The sequence below is a fragment of the Rhinatrema bivittatum genome, chromosome 4, assembly GCF_901001135.1.
Source record: "Rhinatrema bivittatum chromosome 4, aRhiBiv1.1, whole genome shotgun sequence".
NCBI lineage: Eukaryota > Metazoa > Chordata > Amphibia > Gymnophiona > Rhinatrematidae > Rhinatrema > Rhinatrema bivittatum.
The window spans coordinates 274,568,687-274,589,287 of record NC_042618.1 but is presented as its reverse complement, the minus strand read 5'-3'; the positions used below and the strand labels follow the sequence as shown (position 1 = coordinate 274,589,287).

Below are 20,601 nucleotides of genomic sequence, written 5' to 3'. Positions count from 1 at the left end.
ATCATTTTCTTCTCGCCTGATCAGTTGAAAATGTTTATTGAACAAAGAAAACTTGCAGTAGTGTCCCCTATACCCAGTGAATAAATAAAGTATATGCAGGAATTACAATGCAGAATATTTCTTTAAAAATTTGTTGTTAAAAAAACTCCCCATTAGATATCAAGCCTCTGTTTTTCTTTTTAAAAAAAGATGACGAATCCAAATTTCAATTGATTATATCATAGAATAGTTTGTATACATTTGGAAAAAAAAAAATTTTTCTTGTTAAATTTATTATGGAATATGTATTTATCTTCTGTACATTTTTGAAAAATCAATAAATATATACATTAAAAAAAAATATAGGTACATCATAGTTGCAGGTTGTTATTCTATGGGATGATTTAATCTGTACAATCGGCAGTTTTTGATTTAATGCTCATGACGGTATAGTTAATTTTGTAAATAATTATCTAGCTATCTTGTAAATAGTATATATAGTCCTGCATGTTTCCCCTTGTTCTAGGCATTATGGGGTAGATTTTCAAAGGGTTGCACGTGTAAGATACACGCGCAACCCCCGAAAACCTACACCTTCCTCCCCCTGCGCACGCTGAGCCTATCTTGCATAGGCTCAGCGGCGCGCGCAAGCCTCGGGGACACGAGTATGTCCCGGGGCTTGTAAAAAGGGGCGGAGTGTGGGCGGTCCAGGGGGAGTGGCCTGAGCCTCCAGGCACAGCAGCCATTTGCCGCTGTGCCCGGGATTACGGGCCAGCCATTGGCCGGCAGGCGAGGCGTAACTTTTTCAACAAAGGTAAGGGGGGGGGGGGGTTCTAGGTAGGGCTGGGGGGCGGGTTAGGTAGGGGAAGGGAGGGGAAGGTGCGGGGGGTGGAAGGAAAGTTCCCTTCGAGGCCGCTCAGATTTCGCAGCAGTATTTACGCGCGCAGGGCTTTTAAAATCTACCCCTATATGTTTTACATGTTTTATATGTTTTTCATTTACCATGTTCTCTGTTAAATGCCTCATAAGCGTATTTTGTGTTTATTGTTCACTGATGTGATATCACCAATGAACGTCGGTATATAAAACCGTTAAATAAATGAATAAAAATAAATATTTGTCTTTCACTACAATTTTATTATACTTTCTGCAAAATTATTTTTTACTTTAATTTCTTCACACATTTTACCATATCATTTCTTATTTCATTTTTACCATAACGGCAATCTCCCAGTATATTCATGTTACTGCGATCGTTGTATTTATCCTTTTTTTTAAATCAGACAATCATCACGTTATATATTTTCTAATACTCTACAGTATTATGCATTTTTCTCATAAAGTGGCAATCATTTTCAAAACTGTCAAGTTACATAGTGTATCTCAAGAATCACTGTGAAAGGTGTTTAAAGGTAACATATTCTATAGTAACATTTTATTTATATATAAAAGTTAAGGTACAGCTTTACAAAATTAGTACTTTACTAGGGGGCACTCCATGAAGTTAGCATGGGGCACATTTAAAACTAATCGGAGAAAGTTCTTTTTTACTCAACGCACAATTAAACTCTGGAATTTGTTGCCAGAGGATGTGGTTAGTGCAGTTAGTATAGCTGTGTTTAAAAAAGGATTGGATAAGTTCTTGGAGGAGAAGTCCACTACCTGCTATTAAGTTCACTTAGAGAATAGCCACTGCCATTAGCAATGGTAACATGGAATAGACTTAGTTTTTGGGTACTTGCCAGGTTCTTGTGGCCTGGATTGGTCACTGTTGGAAACAGGATGCTGGGCTTGATGGACCCTTGGTCTGACCCAGTATGGCATTTTCTTATGTTCTTATGTTCTTACTCCAAATTAGTGAGTTCCATCCCAACAATAGATACTAACAAAAAAATGTTTTCGTTCTAACTTTTCTCTTTTCGAATCGTTGCTGATATTATATTTAAAGACAATGGGCCAGATTTTCAAAGGCTTATGCATGCAAAAAATGGCACTTACTCGTGTCGGACCCAGAGAGCGCCTGCCACCAGGAGGCGGAGCACACAAGGAGACAGAGGCTAGCTGTAGCTTCACCAATAACAGTCCAGGGTTTCTGCAGGTTGAGCACTTGGGTACCTGGACCGCCTGGACTTAGGTGGGCCTCCGGTGGTCTCTCAGAGATGTATCGGAGAGGTGTGCCCACCATGAGCAAGGGTGCGCGGCTGATGCAGAGTGAGTGACCTCGGGAAAGCAACAGTTCAGAGAGGTCCTCCGGATGAGACAGGCAGCGCCTGCAGGTCTAGCCACGTGGAAGCCGCGGTTGTTATCCAAGTGTGTAGGCCCGATGGTCACCGGGGGCTGGAAGAGAGTCTCCGAGTGAAGCGCAAGGGTCAAAGCCAGAATATCAGTCCAAGAGAGGTCAGCCAAAGCAGGGGTCAATACCAGAGTCAGTCCATGCGTAGTCATGGCAAGCGAGGGTCAGTTCCAGGCGGCAGGCAGAAGAATGGTCAGGCAGGCAGAGGTCAGTTCCAGGCGGCAGGCAGAAGAATGGTCAGGCAGACAGTGGTCATTTCCAGGCGGCAGGCAGGAGAATGGTCAGGCAGGCAGAGGTTAGTTCCAGGTGGCAGGCAGAAAAATGGTCGGGCAGACAGTGGTCAGTTCCAGGCGGCAGGCAGAAGAATGGTCAGGCAGACAGTGGTCAGTTCCAGGCAGCAGGCAGAAGAATGGTCAGGCAGACAGAGGTCAGTACCAAGAAGTCAGTCCAGATAGATACTACCTGAGAAGGACACAAGAGCAGGAGAAACTGGAACAGGAAGGCAAACTCACTACACCAACGGTGTCGACCCGATTACAAAGGCAGGGATCAGTGGTTTGAGCCCTGCCTTATATATGGTGCCTGAATGATGTCATCAGCATGCACCTCCCGGGGTTTTCCCGGGCTGCTCCCTTTAAGAATGGAGAGGTTGGCCACGTGTGCACCTAGGGGCGGGGCTGAGCCAGCCAAGGATGCAGAGCCCCAACGAGAACTCCACTGTGAAACCTGTAGGTACGGAGACGCCGAGGGAGGCCACAGTGAGCAACGGGGATGCTGGGGGTTCACGGAAGCAGGCAAGTCTGAGCTAGTGGATGGTAATGCCAGGTGAGCAGGCCCGGTCATGGCACTCACATGGCTTGGATGCACAACAGTACCCCCCTTCTAGACCTCCCCCTTTCTTGCTTAGGCTTCTCTGGATGGTCCCTGTGGAAGGTCTGGAGTAAGGCCTTGTCATAGATATGGTGAGAGGGTTTCCAGGAGTTTTCCTCTGGGCCAAAACCCTCCCATGACTGGAGGTACTCCCAATGGCCTCTATGGCGCCAGACATTCAAAACTTCTTTTACCTGTAGGGTGTTCTCGGGCTCAGCAGTGAGTTGTGTAGGCAAAGGAGGCCTTCAAGAAGGCCAGGACAAGACCAAAGGTTTCAACAGTGACACATGGAACATGTTGAGGATTCCTAGAGAGGCAGGGACTGCACCAATGCATCAAAGAATTAGAAAGGGCCCTATAAATCTCGGGGTTAGTCGTTGAGATGGTAGGCGCAAGCAAATATGCTTTGTACTGAGCCAGACTTTCTGGCCAGGTCAGAAGAGTGGTGCGGCTCGACGATGGACGTTGGTAAAGCGCTTGGCTCACTCTGCTGCTTGGTTTAGTCTCTCCTTTACTTGATTCCAAAGTCTGTGTATAGTCTACGCTGTAGACTGAGCTGCAAATGAAGGTAGCATGAGTGGAACCAGTAAAGGTAGGTATGGTTGGCAGCCAAAGACAACTGTAAATGGTGAGACATCCATGGCAGAGGCAAAGTGAGTGTTGTGGGATAATTCCGCCCAAGGCAGGAGGTTAGACCAATTATCTTGTTGGTCGTGGGCGTATGATCGCAAAAATGATTTTAAGGAACGATTTGTCCTCTCAGCTTGGCCATTAGCTTGTGGATGATAGGCTGAGGTTAAGTTAATGTAATATTAAACTTCTTAAAAAGGGATCTCCAATATTTGGCAGCAAATTGAGGGCCTCGGTCAGAGACGATTTTCTTTGGGAGTCCATGCAGCCAAAAAATATGGGTCAGAAATAGTTTAGCTAGTTCTGGAGCTGAAGGGAGGCCAGGCAGTGGGACAAAGTGGGCCATCTTTGAGAAATGATCAATGATCACCCAGATGACAGTATTACCTTTTGAAGGCGGTAGGGCTATGATAAAATCAGTAGCGAGGCTTGACCAAAGTTCGGTGGGCACAGGAAGAGTTTGGAGGAGGCCCCATGGGCGGCCAGTCGGAGGTTTTTGTTGTGCGCAAACTGGACAGGAGTCCACATAGTCGCAGGAGTCCTTTAACATGGTAGGCCACCAATAGTGCCTTCGAAGCATCTCAAGAGTCTGGGCTCATCCAGGGTGACCAGTTAGTTTAGAGTCGTGGGCCCAACGGAGCACACGCTCAGGGAGATGGCGGGGTACCACCATCTTTACGACTGGTACCATAGTGGTAACTGCAATGGATATGCAGGTGGGGTCGATGATGTGCTTAGGAGTCTCGGGTGTATCCTCGAGCTTGACGGAGCGAAAGAGTGCATCTGCCCAAAGGTTTTTAGTTGCTGGGCGATAGCAGAGCTCGAAGTTGAAGCGTTCAAAAAACAGACCCCAGCGGGCTTGCTGGGATTAAGTAATTGAGCCTCCTTTAGATGTTCTAGGTTCTTGTGGTCAGTAACTATTGTGAACTTGTGTTGTGCCCCTTCTAACCACGGATGCCATTCCTGGCGGGCAAGTTTCACTGCTAAGAGATCACGGTTCCATATAGTGTCATTTTGTTCAGTGAGGGAGAATTTGTGTGAATAGAAGGAACATGGCACTAAGGTTCCTTTAGTGGAGTATTGACTCGGAACCACTCCAGCTCCGATGGCGGAAGCATCATCTTCGACAATGAAGGGTGGTTAGGATCCAGATAACATAGACATGGACCAAAATAGAAGACTTCCTTCAAGGCATGGAATGCTGACTGGGCCTTGGGACTCCACACTCGGAGGTCGCATCCCTTCCTAGTCATGGTGATAAGTGGAGCGGCTAGGGAAGAGTAGTTAGCGATAAAATTTCAATAGTAGATTGTAAACCCAAGGAATCTTTGTAGGGCGCAGAGTCCCACTGGTTGTGGCCAGTCTCGGATACCCTGGAATTTATCAGGGTCCATGGTGAAGCCATGGCTGGAAATGATGTATCCTAAAAATGGAAGACTGGGTTGTTCGAAAATACACTTCTCTCATAGAGGTGATGGTCTCTGAGGCGTTGAAGGACTGTCTGGAAGTGGGAACGATGGAACTTTAGATCTTTGGAGAATATTAGTATATCATCCAGATATACTACGACAAAGGAGTACAAAAGTTCCTGAAAGATCCCATTCATTAAGCGTTAGAACACTGCAGGGGCGTTGCAAAGCCCAAAGGGCATTACTACGTACTCGTAGTGGCCATCCCTTGTATTGAAGGCGGTCTTCCATATGTCTTCTGGTCGGATTCGTACAAGGTTGTACGCCCCTCGGAGGTCCAATTTCGTAAAGATTTGTGCACCCTGCAGACGATCAAATAATTTGCTGATAAGCGGCAATGGGTAGCGATCCTTATGAATCACTGCATTCAAGCCTCTGTAGTCTATGCAGGGTCTCAAGCTGCCATCCTTCTTCTTTACGAAGAAGAACCCGGCTCCTGCTGGGGAATTAGAGGGTCTGATGAAACCTTTATCTAAGTTCTCCTTGATATATTCAGACATGGCTTGTGTTTCAGGAAGTGATAGAGGATAAGTTCTACCTTTAGGAGGCATGGTTCTGGGTAGTAAGTCTGTGGGACAATTAAATTCTTGAAGTGGTGGCAAGATGTCAGCGTTAGTCTTGGAGAAGACATCCTTGAAGTCTGAGTATGGGGCAGGTAGTCCATGAAGGGTTGTAGTGTTGAGCATGGTCACAGATGTAGACACTTGGTGTAAACAGCGATTCTGACATTGGGGGCCCCACTGGGATAGTTGTAGGGACTGCCAGTCAATGTGGGGTGTGTGTAACTGGAGCCAGGGAAGTTCAAGGACTACTGGGTGCGTGGACTGCCTTAAGACCAGAAGCGAGATCTCTTCATCATGAAGAGTTCCAATGGTGAGGTGAATAGTGGTGGTACGGTGAGTAATACGATCGGGGAGGTGTTCCCCCTGGATTGAGGCGATACGGAGAGGTACTGCAAGTGGTTGGGTCTGTATCTGAAGAATTTTAACGATATCTTTCATGATGATGTTTCTACTCACCCCAGTGTCTATAAGGGTGATGGTAGCAAAGGCTCGTGTCTCACCTAGGAGGGAGATAGGGAGCAATACTTGACGGCCAGAAACAGTAGTGCCCAAGCTCGGGACCCCCACCGGGCTCAGGCTTTGGAGTTTCCCGGACGGACGGGGTAGGTTTGAAGGTGTCCGGAACCGCCACAATATAAGCAGAGACCTGCCTTTCTGCATCGGAGACGTTCCTCTGGGATCAAACGACCACGATTGATTTACATGGGCTCCTCGGGCGGCTGAGGAGCCGGTAAGGCTTTCAATGGAGGGCTCGCTGTACTTGGTCGTGGAGTAGGAGCTCGGAGAGCCCTCACCTCTTGATGATGTTGTTGGAGACGGTAGTCAATTTTACTGACCAGGGAGATCAATTCTTCCAGAGAGATAGGAATTTCGTGGGCGGCCAGTTTGTCCTTAAGGGCTGGAGACAGTCCCTCGAGGTAGAGTGCCCTTAAGCAGTTCTTCCTTGGCATATATTTTGCGGATTACCAATACGTTGCAAACGAATGCACACCCCTACTGGATGGATGAGGAGGGAATAAAACTGTGGCTGTGCAATATGTGGAGTAGGCAGGCACATGGCTAAGAAAATGTCTGTCGCTATTGGTGAGGGATATGTTCCACATGCATATAACAGAGTATGTGAAGGCCAATGCTTAGAAAATAGGAACCACGTTAGCAGTGATTCTAGGAGATCTGACATCAATGCTCTACCAGTTGAATGTCTGTCTCAACAAGGGCCAATGGTATCATATGTTGCAACAATGGATGTGAAGTTGATGAAACCAGACATTGATTTGATAGAGAAATGGGTTAAGAATGCTTAGGATTCAATTCCACCAGAAATGGTCACAAAGTCATTCCTGAAATACGGCATTAGCAATGCTATGGATGGATCAGAAGACGATGCCATCTGTTAAGACATAGATGAATCAGCATCTGATAATGATTCAGCAGATAGTGATAGTAAACTGATATCACCACCAAAGAACAGTTCCACTGTTTATTCAGACATTCTGATGATTAGGAATCGAACTTGGAATGATTTGATTTAGGCACTTTATTCAATAAATAAATAAAATAGATTTTCTTAAGTTGTTACCATGAATGAAAATGTTTCTTATTATGATTTCACCTTGAAAAAAGTCTTTAATAATCTTGAGTGTAGATGTCAAGGTAATTTGTTAAACATGTATGATTGGTTATCAGTTCAGTCCAGGACCTGGGCCTAAATAAAATATGGCAGAATTATTAAATTCAAATAATTTCTTAAACTCCCAAGGTTCTACCCTCAAGTTATGCATGGGTGACAGCAATTTTCTTACTTTTTTGGCCCAAAAATGCCATCGACATATCCAAGAGATCAATTTACACAAGAGTATATATGTTAAATTTGGCAGCTTTCCTGTGCATATTTACACCTGCTCTTTATTTATTTATTTTTAAAAATGTGTTACTCGCTCCTCCTATGTTAGACGTGAGGTACAATTAAACACACATAATAAGTAAACATAAAAAACAAAAAAATCATCTGAAAAATAGTATGTTGAGACATACTACAAAAACATCAATCTATGAGATGGTAATATTCAAGCAGGTAGGCAGAATAAGCTTGACATCGATAGGAATTTAAGGCTTTCTAGAACAATCTAGATTCTCTGTTTGATCTAATCTCATTTGGAAGGGAATTCCAGAGGAGAGGGCCAGTGGTGGAAAAAGTGTGCTCTCTAGTTTCTTCCAGATGCCCTATCTTTGTGAGGCTACATCTAAAAGGCTATGGATCAAAGATCTAAGTGTTCTCACTGGGGTATGGATTTTTAAAATTGCAGCAATCCATGATGAGGGAATATTGTGTAGAAGAGAATGAATAATTAAGGCAATTTATACTCAATCTGGTAAGAAATTAGATTAAGTGATAGTAAACAACTTATAAGTGAAATACTGGGTTGGAGTCTGGATGAAATAGGAGGACTTGAGGCTGAAGAACCAGGAGAGTATCGATGACCTGCAGATGGACTGAGTGAACTGGTAGACTAATTGGGAAAACTGGTGATATTATTGCCACACGCATGTTAGAAAATCTCCTGACTTACACACATAAAAGCCAACTTAAGGGAGGAAAATGCATGCAAATTATTAGGTCTATCCAGTAACGAGCGGTAGGAAGAGCTGCGTTAGTGCCCGGCGCACCCGCTGTTGCCGCACGCACAGTGCAGTCCACCTACCGCTCGATCCTGTATGTAAATAGCTTGCAAATGCAAGCTGCGTCTAAGAAGCGTCCGTGAAGCGTTAGGCCCGCGCAACCCATTTTACTGGATAGAGCGCCTGTACAGTATCCTGGGTGCGCGGGCCTAACGCTTCACGGCCACGCTGGTATCTGTCATTTCAAATGTCATTTGAAATGACAGATACCAGGAAGTCGGGATTGCCAGGAGAGGTTGCTTTACACTGCCAGTCCCTTCTCCCTCCTCCCGAAGCAGGGCGCGAAAAGCAGCCTTGCTCCGGGAGGAGGGAAGAAGGGACTGGCAGTGTAAAGCGACGAAGCGGCGAAGCGACTTACTTTTTGCACCCCCCCTCCGGACATCAGACGACCTCTCCTGCCTCCAGTTGCTCGAGAATGTTACGACTGGGCACAGGTCTCATGTAGTGAACACTACTATGAGGAGTGTCTCGGGGTGGAGAGAGACAGTAGTGTCTAGTACTGGCTGGTGCAGGCAGGAATGAGTAAACCCTATGGGCAAGTGGGAAGGTGGAATAGGCAGACTAGGTCTAATAGTGGCTGGAGATACCTGATACCAGATGCATGAAGGTAAGGGTGAACTTGAATACTGGAATAGCATGGAGGTATGTGTGAGCGTGAATGTAGGTAAAGGTGTACAGGAAACTGGAACTGGGTGCTGGTAAGGATGAATTCAAGAAGCGTGCAGGTAAGAGTGATAATGGCTGGCAGGTATAAGATGACTGGTTTGAGGAAACCAAGACTGACCAGAGTACTGAACAGACAAACCAGGACAGCACTAACATTGAACATGAAACATATAAGCCTGAGGCTAAGCAGAGCGGAGAAAAGCCCGTAGGCACAGACAGCAGGCAGAGAGCCAGTAGGCCACACACACACAGAAGGCAGAGAGCCCTGTAGGCCACACACACACAGAAGGCAGAGGGCCAGTAGGCCACACACACAAAGAAGGGCAGGGGGCCCGTAGGCCACACACCACACAGAAGAGGTCAGAGGGCCCGTAGGCCTCACACACACCAGCAAGCTAGGCAGGTCAGAAGGCCCGTAGGCCACACACGCACAGAAGGCCCGTAGGCCAGATACACAAAGGCAAGGCAGGTCAGAAGGCCCGTAAGCCACACACGCACAGAAGGCCCATAGGCCAGATACACAAAGGCAAGGCAGGTCAGGTCAGAAGGCCCGTAGGCCACACACGCACAGAAGGCCCTTAGGCCAGATACACAAAGGCACAGAAGGCTAGAGCAGGGAGCCCAGGCAAGCTCGATGCTGAAGCACCGATGAAACTGCTAGACAGGGTTATCAAGGAAAGTCTGGGGTATAGAGTAGACAGGAAGGAGGGAGTGGCCCAGCCAGAAGAACATGCTCTTGGAGGACCTCTGGTGGTGAGGAGGTGGCATAGCAGCCATGGTCGTAACAGAGAAGATGGACGCCTGCACGGCCGCTGAAGACGTGACGTCACGACGTTTGGCGTCACGGCATGTGATGTCACGTCTTCAGCGGCCGTGCAGGCGTCCATCTTCGCAAGCAGCTGGAGGCAGGAGAGGTCGTCCGATGTCCGAAGGGGGGTGCAAAAAGTAAGTCGCTTTGCCGCTTTACACTGCCAGTCCCTTCTTCCCTCCTCCCGAAGCAGGGCGCGAAAAGCAGCCTTGCTCCGGGAGGAGGGAAGAAGAGACTGGCAATGTAAAGCGACGAAGCGGCGAAGCGACTTACTTTTTGCAGCCCCTCCGGACATCGGACGACCTTTCCTGCCTCCAGCTGCTCACGAAGATGGACGCCTGCACGGCCGCTGAAGACGTGATGTCACATGCCGTGACGCCAAACATTGTGACGTCACGTCTTCAGCGGCCGTGCAGGCGTCCATCTTTGCGAGCAGCTGGAGGCAGGAGAGGTCGTCCGATGTCCGGAGGGGCTGCAAAAAGTAAGTCGCTTCGCCGCTTCACACTGCCAGTCCCTTCTTCCCTCCTCCCGGAGCAAGGCTGCTTTTCGCACCCTGCTTCGGGAGGAGGGGAGAGGGGACTGGCACGGGGGAAGCCACGATGTCCGGAGGGGAGCTGCAAAAGTAAGTCGCTGAGCGTATGATTGCCCGTCCTCTCCCCTCTCTCTCTTGCAATTTTTTTTTTTCGCTTTTTTTTTTGCTTTGGGAGGAGGGGAGAGGACTGGGGCTGCCCCGGAGACCAGCATCCATTGACGCGGCCAGGGCAGGTGAGCGGGGGCTGGGGGAAAGCTTGTCGCCTACCCTTACCCCTGCCTCTAACGCAGGGGTAAGGGTAGGCGGTAAGTTAGCAGGTTAAACGCGCGGCAAAACGGCAGGGTAAAATAGCGATAGTCGGGGCGCGGGTTACTGAATGCTAGGGAATAGCTAATTCGCTCGTTTGCATGCAATATACATGCCGCGTGCGGAAGGGGTTGCCCGGGGATTTTAGGACGCGGTAAGGGTAGGTTAAAGGGGGTTGTGGATCGCAGGAAGGGCTAACGCGGCCGGAAAGTGAGTAGAACGCGGGTTAGGAGCGGGGTAAACGCGGCCGCACTTTACTGGATAGACCTGTTAGTGAGTAAAATCTCCACGCATATATTTTTAAAGTTAGATGTAAAACTGTGTGTATAGCAGTTGAGCACTACTGATCTGGATAAATTCAGATTTTCCAGCTAAATCTTGAAACTGGCATTTATCTGGACAAGCTCCAATGTATCTGGCTAAGTAGCAACACTTATCTGGACAAGTTCCGACTTATCCAGCTAAGTTGCGGCGAAGTCTTAAAATGCTATTTATCCAGCCAAGTCAGGTAGCCAAATACATCTAAAAAGTGCTACTTATCTGTCTATTTGACTAATGGATTGTCTAATTTTGCAGTCATCTCTCCAACCATGAAAATGAGCTGGATAACCTTGTCAACAATGGTTTCAAGCTTTGTATTGAGGCTTGTGTGAATTTTGGATCCAATTGTATTCGTGACTTCTTTTACCACATCTATTATCTCCACTAGTATCCCCAACTTGCTAGAGCACTCTTTGTCCAATATATGCTCCTCTGCAAGGACGGCTTTTTCAATAATTGTCTTTCTGCTAGATCTCTCTGGCTTAACTCCTTGATCAGACCACATCATTAGCAGTGATTGCTTGGCAGCTTCTTTAGCCATTAGTCAAAGTTAATTCTGCAGGGGATGAATATTGTAGCAATAGATATTTAGGAAGGGAACAGGAGCCATTCAACTCTGCTTCTAACGGCTGCTACACCATCATGACCCCCAGCCACTATTTCCTTGATCTTATTCCCAAAGAAACTCCCTTGCAGAGTACATCTACAGCCTATCTTTTAATTAATTCTGACCTGAGATCCAAAGCTCACAGCTATGAGAGTCTGCAAGATCCAATATCTATTGCAGAGGTATTGATGCCATTTCAAAAGCATTATAGGTCGCCCTTTCCACATTCTTTCCCCTTGTCCGTAAACTGAACAAGATCATCATGTTTCTTTTGAAGGAGATAGTCTGACAGACCTTTTAGCTTCAGCAGAATGTTATGCATGCTTTGGATCATGAATAGCTAATAAGAAGATACAGCACGTGATAAATTTTTCTCCCACACAGTTGAGGTTATGATAATTCTTCCCCTGGGAACTGAAGCATATTTCCTTGAATTCTGGCTTTCTTAAGAGTAGATTATACTATAATTGACTGATGAACCAGTTGCGACTTCTTTAATTCTGGAGTTTTCTGAATGCAATACATGTTTTCCACTTTCTTGTTAACAGGTGGTACAGGGCCAGGTGGTGTTCCCACATTCTGATCTGCACCTTTCTCAGTATATCCTGGATGGACATTACCACAATATACTTAGCAGGATCTATAAAATTCAAGGACAAACAATATATTTGCCCTGGCTTCAACTTCCTTCTCTAACTTAAAAGGGAATGACATTCTCTTCACAAAATCAGAAAAGGAGTGATGTGTTATAAAACTTTCTCCTTTCTTATGGAGAAGAGGGCTCTGAAGGGACGTCGAGCATACTGCTGGTATATGACATCAGGAGCAGGATGGGGCTGGACTGAAATGAGGCAGGCTGGAGCACAATTGGATTCAGGAACTTTTCTGCCTCTACCAGCCACCTTCCCCTTGGGTTGAGCCTTTAGGTGCTGGTGGCCATCATGTCTTATACAGAAAAGTAATTGGTGGTATAAGGTCAGCCCAGAGTGCCCCCTAGCTCTGGTTGGGTTGACGCCTTCTTTCAACCTTTCCACTATCATGCAATATGGCTATATTCCTCTTCTGTCTTTTACACACTCACTAATCCCCCATTCCCACCCTCTATACTCACATCCTCCCTAGCCTTCATCTATCTTCCTCTGCCTCTGTTTTCTCCATCAGTCCCAGCTCCTTCCCTGTCACTCATCCCCTCCCTATCCTCGAGCCCTTTCTCCTGTCTCTTATCTCTTACTCAGTTTCCATTCAGCCTTCCCCGTCCTCCCCATCTTCTCCATTTTCATAATCTCTCACTCCCCATTGCTCTCTTTCAATTCAAGCACTGATAGCAGCAATGGCAGCAAAGGCTCATCTCAGGCTTCCTAACTGATGAAAGCAAAGGATTCCATTTTATTGGTATCAGCATTAAGGACATCGATGTAACACATTGGAGAAAGGCCTAGAAAAATTAACATCGGTCCCAATCAATGCACAGTGTTGAGGGCAGAAGGATTATGATGACTTTCCTATTAGCTCCCTGGCATCCCTGCAGAGAGTGGTATTTGACCTCTAAATCAGTGGCTCTCGACCAGTATGTCACCAAAAAATTAACATAGCAAGCCTATGTTTTTCATTGCACCAACATATTTCTGTTGCTTGAAGAGAGTGCAGAGCAGGGAGCCTGGTACTTGAAATTCCCTATCACTGTACCCTGTTGCTGCTTTCTCCCTACTACAGCAATGCTGTTTCCTCCCGTGTGGCCATGATTACTAACACTACAAGCATGGCATGCTAATGTGGGGTCCTATTCTCTCTTCCATGGCTGTGATCACCACCACTGCTGGCTGCAGAGTAGGAGGAATTGGCTCAGGATACTCCCTCATTTTCTTCCTCCTGCTGGCTCTAATTGTCGCAGTGAAAGGGTGAGTTTTAAAAGTGGCACTGGCAGAGGGACAGGTATTGAAAGGAGAATGAGAGTGGGGGTGAGATTAGGGGTAGGGATTGAAAGAGAGGACATGAACCTGAAGGGTATGAACTCAAGGACTTCAGCCTGGCACAGTGCCATCATTATGGGGAGAGGAGGGCACCAGGTGTGGCAAGTGTCCCTTCTCCCAAAAATATAACTTTCGGGATTAAGATTATCTGGGACTTGGAGATGAGAAGAGTTTAGGGGTATGATGGGAGTATGGGGACTCAGTGATTGGATGGGGATGAACATGGGGGACTGTGGACTGAGGATTAGAGGACAGTGGCTTCAAAGTGATTAACTGGGTGGTATGTGCATTTATTTAACAATTCTTATATTACGAAATTCTATTTTATCTATTGCGGATTATAAAATACACACATTAATACATTTAAAATTGATACAATAAAACATAACACAACATGGGTGTGATAGACTGGGGCATGACAATGTATTGAACAATGGAACAGGATGAAAAGATGGTGTGAAACACCTCGCATACTTTTAGCTTCAATGAGGGCGAGCAATTTTCAGACAGCCAATCTGTACAGTATGTATAAATTGCTATTTTCCCATATAAATGGCTTTGAAAATGACCCTTTCCATATATTATCTCTTTATGAAATAAATTGTATTTAAAGGAATGCTGTACTTACAGGTATTCGTGGTTTATGCACTTTCATTCTTTGTACTAGTATGTTTTCTTGTACTTTTGGAGCAAAAACAAAATTCTGAAGAAAGTCATGGTAGGAAAACATTCCATTGCTCTTAATACCATATTTTATTGTTAATAGGTCAAGTTCTTCTTTGGTCAATTCAAAACATAACTTTTCCATCACAGCTGCAAAAGACATAAATGTCAATGAATGAAGTCAGTTTTGTATGAAAGATGCATCCTATATAACAACCAACCAATATTTTCAACATGTGGCTCACATAACCAGTAATACCAAGTAGTACATCATAATGCATATTGATATTTATATATTTTCAGAAAGAACACAATTTTAATGTCTTCAACTACCAGATAAATTTTTATATTATAATATAAAGGGGCCCATGCAATTAAAACCCATTTAAAACAAATTAAATGGGTATATTAAACAGTCAGATGCAAAAACATTTAGGGGTTCTTTTTCAGCTGCTGTTCAGTCAGCAAAGTTAGTAGATAAACTTCTCCAGCTAATTTTGTCAGAATAGTCAATGGTGCAGCTGTACCACTGAATATACCTGATTATCTTAAAGTTAGTCAGCTAAGTTTATCTGGCTAACTTAAGGGCTGCTCTTCTGCATGACCAGAGTTAGCCATATAAACTATCTGGCTAATATAACTCTGCCCTGTAACACCCCTGGAATGCCCCTATGTTTTCCAGCTAACTTAAGAAACTAACAGGCCGATACAGAACAGTGCGCTCCGGCAGAGCGCACTGTTAACCCGCATTTGGACGGGCGTTTTCGACGCGCTAGCTTTACCCCTTATTCAGTAAGGGGTAATTGCATGTCGAAAACGCGCGTCCAAACCCCCCCCCCCGAAACTAATAGCGCCCGTAACATGCAAATGCATGTTGATGGCCCTATTAGTTATTCCCGTGCGATTCAGTAAGTAAAATGTACAGCCAAGCCGCACATTTTACTTTCAGAAATTAGCACCTACCCAAAGGTAGGCGTAAATTTCTGCAGGCACTGGGAAAGTGTACAGAAAAGCAGTAAAAACTGCTTTTCTGTACACCCTCCGACTTAATACCATGGCGATATTAAGTCGGAGGTTTCAAAAGTTAAAATTAATTTAAAAAAAAAATTTTTAAATCAGCCGCAGCTCAAAAACCGGACGCTCAATTTTGCCGGCGTCCAGTTTCCGAATCCGTGGCTGTCAGCAGTTTGAGAACCGACGCCGGCAAAATTGAGCGTCGGCTGTCAAACTCGCTGATAGCCGCCGCTCCTGTCAAAAAAGAGGCGCTAGGGACGTGCTAGTGTCCCTAGCACCTCTTTTTACTGCGGGCCCTAATTTGAATTAATTTGTTTTTAGTGAATTCGAGCGCACAGGAGAGCGGGCGCGTGCCCGCTCTCCCGCGAACTTTACTGTATTGGCCCTGTATGAAGGAAAGATTCCCCCGGTCAGGAATTACAAAAAGTGTCTATCAGGGCAGTGGAAGAAAAATGACTGATGAGACTTCCAGGGGCCAATGCACAGTTACTCCCATGCATGCTCAGAAATTTTCCTTTCTGAGCTCAGAGAGATCATGTCCGAGTTGGTACTGTCAGCTAAACACACCTCACTCATTTATATAACTGATCATTGACCTGCTTTTCTAGAGAGAATCCTATCTCTTCACCAGGTGCTATTAAGCAGTCAACACATGTTTTCCAGCAATGTTTTCACGCCTGATCTTCTTTCAGAGCCCTAAATACACAATGTTGCAAAAATCAAATCAAGAAGTAATAAAATATGTATAATAGCAGCATATATCTCTCCAAACAGGATGAATTGGTGTATGTAATAGCTTCAGTTTAGCAAATGTACTCTGCAAAACTGTTGAGATTTGTGGCTTTAAAGATAGATAAGAACATAAGAAATACCAAGCTGGGTCCATTGAGCTAAATATCCTGTCTCTGACAGTGGCCAATTCAAGTCACATATCTGGCATTTTAGAAATGGCATGGCCACGCGCATATCTCCTGATATGTGCAGAAGTTGCGGGCTATCCAAAAAGGGCGGGCCAGGGGGTGGGGTCTGGGCAGGGAGGGGCTGGACAGCAGCCAACCGGAACAGTAAGTTCTGAAATAAAAATAAAAAAAAAAAAAGTAGGGAAATGGGTTTTAGAGGTTGGGGAGGAGAGGAGAGGGGAAAAGCGAGGCAGAATAGGAAGGGATATAGAGAATGGGTCGATCTCGTTGCCGCATGTATTTTTCAAAAATTACCCCCCTACGCGAGCGACTGGTCACCCGTGTGCATCGATACAAAATCGAGTGTGAATGTGCATCGGATTTTTATAACATGTGCGCGACAGTGTGCATTGTTTTAAAACTTGGCGAGTCCATGTGCTCACACCGGGAACCTCACGCACATGGACACCCGCGCATTGTTTTTTTAAATCTACCTTTAAACCTTGATAGTGTTAATGCAACTCCATCATTGCTTCAACGGCGGTGAAAAAAGGGGAATTGGATTCAGACAGCGACCAACAAGGGCCCTGACTTTTATAGTTTGGGGAACAAATAAACATGGGGGTAATTTGCTGATACAGCACCCACTACCCTTAATCACTAAGCCTGATACTTTTGATACAACTTCAACATCGGTCTCTGCTTTCACAGCAATGGTTAAAGGAAATAGGATTCAAACAGTATCCAAGGGCCCTAACTTTTACAATCTGGTAAACCGATAAGTATGAGGATAACCTGCATAGTGCAGCAGATACTGGCATAAGCTTGCTGGGCAGACTGGGTGGATCATTTGGTCGTTTTCTGCTGTCATTTCTACATTTCTACAATTTTTTAAATCTGATGATTGTTAATTTCATGGTGTATCCACTTGTTTTAGTATTATTTGAAAAGGTAAATAACTGTCCTTTAATTACCGATTCCACCTGTAATGACTACTGGATTTTGCTCCACAACCGGGTTCTGCAATCTTCTTTGGTTCTATGCAGTGACAGATTTAGGATTTTGGCACCCCTAGGCACATTGGTGTTGTTGTCCCCCTGTTACATCCTCTCCCACTTCCCTCTCTCCCTTCCCCCATCCACCAAGGTTAGACAATAGAGAGCAGAAGATCTAAGTCCTCTAGTTTCCTATGGCAGCTCAGGAGTACATCCTGTGGCAAAAATTAAAAAATTCTGAGGGGAATAGAAAAACATTTCCATACTTTATATTTAATTTTAAAAATAAAGTCATTTTATGCTATAACTAGCGGTACCCGGCCACAGGTTGCAGTGGCAGAGTCAGGCTCTTTACCCTCCCTCCCCCTTCCCCCATTTACCTCAGTCACTCATCCTCCTCCCCCTTGGTCACTCACCCCCCTTCCCTCCCCTGTCCCCACTCCAACTCTCTCCCCTCACACTCACCTGTCCCTATTCTCCCTCCCTGACACTCACCTCCCCCCCTCATTCTCCCTCCCCTCACTGTCACCTCCCCCCGCCTACTGCCTACCCTTCAGATCAGAAAACCTTTGTCTTTCTATTTCTGTGGGAATCCCCCCCCCCAAAATAAAAACCCCCAATCCCAACCCTTTAAATCAAATAACCCCCCACCCCTCCTGCCCCCTCCCAAGACCTGGGAAATTAAAATTGTTGGTGCTACATGTGGTCTGTCCCTGGGCGTCTGTGCGCGTTATGTAGCCAATTAGGGGAGTGCATAACCAAATGTGCACTTCCAAATTTGTTTTGTGGTCTGGAGAGGGCCATTTTGGTGCGTTCCCGAGATCGTGCAAGTTTAGTGTATGTATTTGTGTGTGAACCTCCCCCTTCTCCCAAAAAACAACCCTATGAGAAAAGTTCTCTTAAACTAACCACCCCACACTCTCCTGCCCCCCCTCCCCCAGCCCTGCGAAAAACAGTAACCCCCCCTGCCCCCCCAGAGCTGCTGAATGAATGAAACCTGCCCCCCCTCGTGACCCCTCCCCAAGATGTTCGCAATAAATTCATTACCACCCCCCACCCTCCAGACCCCCCGAGACCTTATAAAAATGTTAGTCGGTGGAGCGGGCGTTCAGGAGCGGTCCGGGAGAGATGTACTGGCATTGGTCCGTCGGCTGCGAGCACTGAAACGGGTTCCGACGGCCCTTTGCCCTTACTATGTCAGTGGGGTGGAGCAATGGCAGCAGTAGGTCCTCTGACATAGTAAGGGCAAAGGTCCGCCGGCTGCCAGTCCTGAAAATGGCGCCGAGGGGCCCTCGCCCTTACTATGTCACATGGGCTACTGCCGTCAACGCTGTCCCCGAGTGGCATAGTAAGGGAAAGGGCCGTCGGCGCCATGTTGATTGCTGGCAGCCGATGGCCGTAGTGCAGGAGATGTATCCCGGACCAGTCCTGGCCCCCCGCTGGAGCCTCCCGGACTTCTGTCAGGTTTTGTGTGTGTTGTGAGAGCCTGGGAAGTAAATAAATTTGGCATGTGTGTGGGGGATGTGAGGAGGGTGGTTTTGTGTGTGTTGGGAGGCTGTGGGAAGTAAATCAATTTGGCATGTGTGTGGGGTGTGTGAGGAGGGTGGTGGGTGTATTTTATCTGTAAAGGAAACAGTTATCTTCTGGCAAAAAAAGTGCGTGAATGTATTAAAATGGAAGTGAAACGCGGACCTGGACTGGCAAAATGATTAGTGTAGCGTGTGTTAGTGTAAGGTGTAACAGATGGCGCTTATGGCCAGCAGATGTCGCTGTTTTCTGGAAAAAAAATTTAAACCTATTTTACCTGCACAGGTGTGACATATCTGTAATGTAAGTACAGAAGAACCTTCCTGTATGCGAAATGAAGGTTGTGTCCAAATTTGAAAGCAATCGGTTCAGTGGTTTCTGAGATTAGCGATTTTGTCCAAATTATTTAACATTTTTATTTATATAGATTAGTAGTATAATTTACTTTATTTTTATTGGGTGAAGAAAAGTGATCTTAGGGAGAAGACCTCAGGGATGGGGAGAGGAAGGGAGGAGGATTAGGAATAAGGTGAGGAGAGAGGTAGAGGAGTATGAGAAGGAAAGAATTAGGGATGGGGTGCAGGAGAGGGGCTGGATCAGGAAACAGAGGCCTGTGCTCTACTGAGTGAGGTTCAGCACAGCTGAAAGGCAAAAAATCTTCAGTCAGCCTGTTGCGCTGGAGGTGGACCCTTGGCCTGGTGCAGGATTGGTACGGCCCTCTAGTTGGACCCAGAGAGTGCCTGCCACCAGGAGGCGGAGCACACAAGGAGACAGAGGCTAGCTAGAGCTTCGCCAATAACAGTCCGGGGTTTACGCAGGTTGAGCCCTTGGGTACCCGGACCACCTGCAGATGGTCTCCCGGAGAGGTAGCAGAGGGGTGTGCCCACCACAAGCAAGGGTGTGCGGCTGATGCTGAAAGGATGGACAAGACCTGAACTGGAGGCTCCGGAGACCTCAGGGAGGTAACAGTTCAGGAAAGTTCTCCGGGCAAAGCAAGCAGCGCCTGAGGGTCTAGCCTGGTGAAGGCCGCAGGTTGAATCCAAGCAGGTTGGTCTGGGAGTCACAGTAGGCCAGAAGAGAGTGTCCGAGTGAAGTGCAAGGGTCAAAGCCAGAGTATCCGTCTAGAAGTGGTCAGCCAAAGCAGGGATCAATACTAATGTCAGTCCGAGTGTAGTCAAGGCAAGCGAGGGTCAATTGCAGGCAGCAGATGAAGAGAATGGTCAGGCAGGCAGTGGTCAGTTCCAGGCAGCAGATGAAGAGAATGGTCAGGCAGGCAGTGGTAAGTACCAGAGATCAGTCCGAAAAGGTACTACCTGAGTGAGGACACAGGAAGGACACAGGACAACTGGAGACGCTGGAACAAGGAGACACTGGAACAAGGATCAGATACGAGGAACAAGCAAATTAGCACACCGAGGTATCGACATGATTGCCAAGGCAAGGTCCTGGGGGGCAGGACCTCCCTTTATATAGGGCTTCTATGGGATGTCATCAATTCGCGTCTGAGTCAGGTTTCCCTCGCTTGGCCCTTTAAATATAGAGATGTCGGCTGCGCGCACGCAAGCCTAGGGGTGGGGCCAAAGCAGCTGAAGAAGCAGAGCCCCGACAGGTGCTCCGCTGCGAGGCCTGCAGTGTGGAAGAAGCCGGAGAGGGCAGTGGTGAGCAAAAGGGATGGCAGGAGCTGGCAGCAGCAGCGAGACCTGAGCTAGTTGAGGACTGCGCAAGTTGCGCAGGCCTGGTTGCGGCACCTATGCAGCCGGGACGCGCAACAGTACCCCTGCTTCTAGGCCTCCCCCTTACTGGTCTGGGT

General features: G+C 46.6%; 1 protein-coding gene across 1 annotated transcript in view; it reads right to left on the bottom strand.

The window, feature by feature from the left end:
- EFCAB6 (EF-hand calcium binding domain 6) overlaps window positions 1–20,601 on the bottom strand; it is a 958,412-nt gene that overhangs the window by 125,594 nt on the left and 812,217 nt on the right. The window contains exon 22 of the mRNA XM_029597490.1: window positions 14,322–14,506. Coding sequence (XP_029453350.1) covers window positions 14,322–14,506 — 185 coding nt within the window. The remainder of the gene's footprint in view (window positions 1–14,321; window positions 14,507–20,601) is intronic.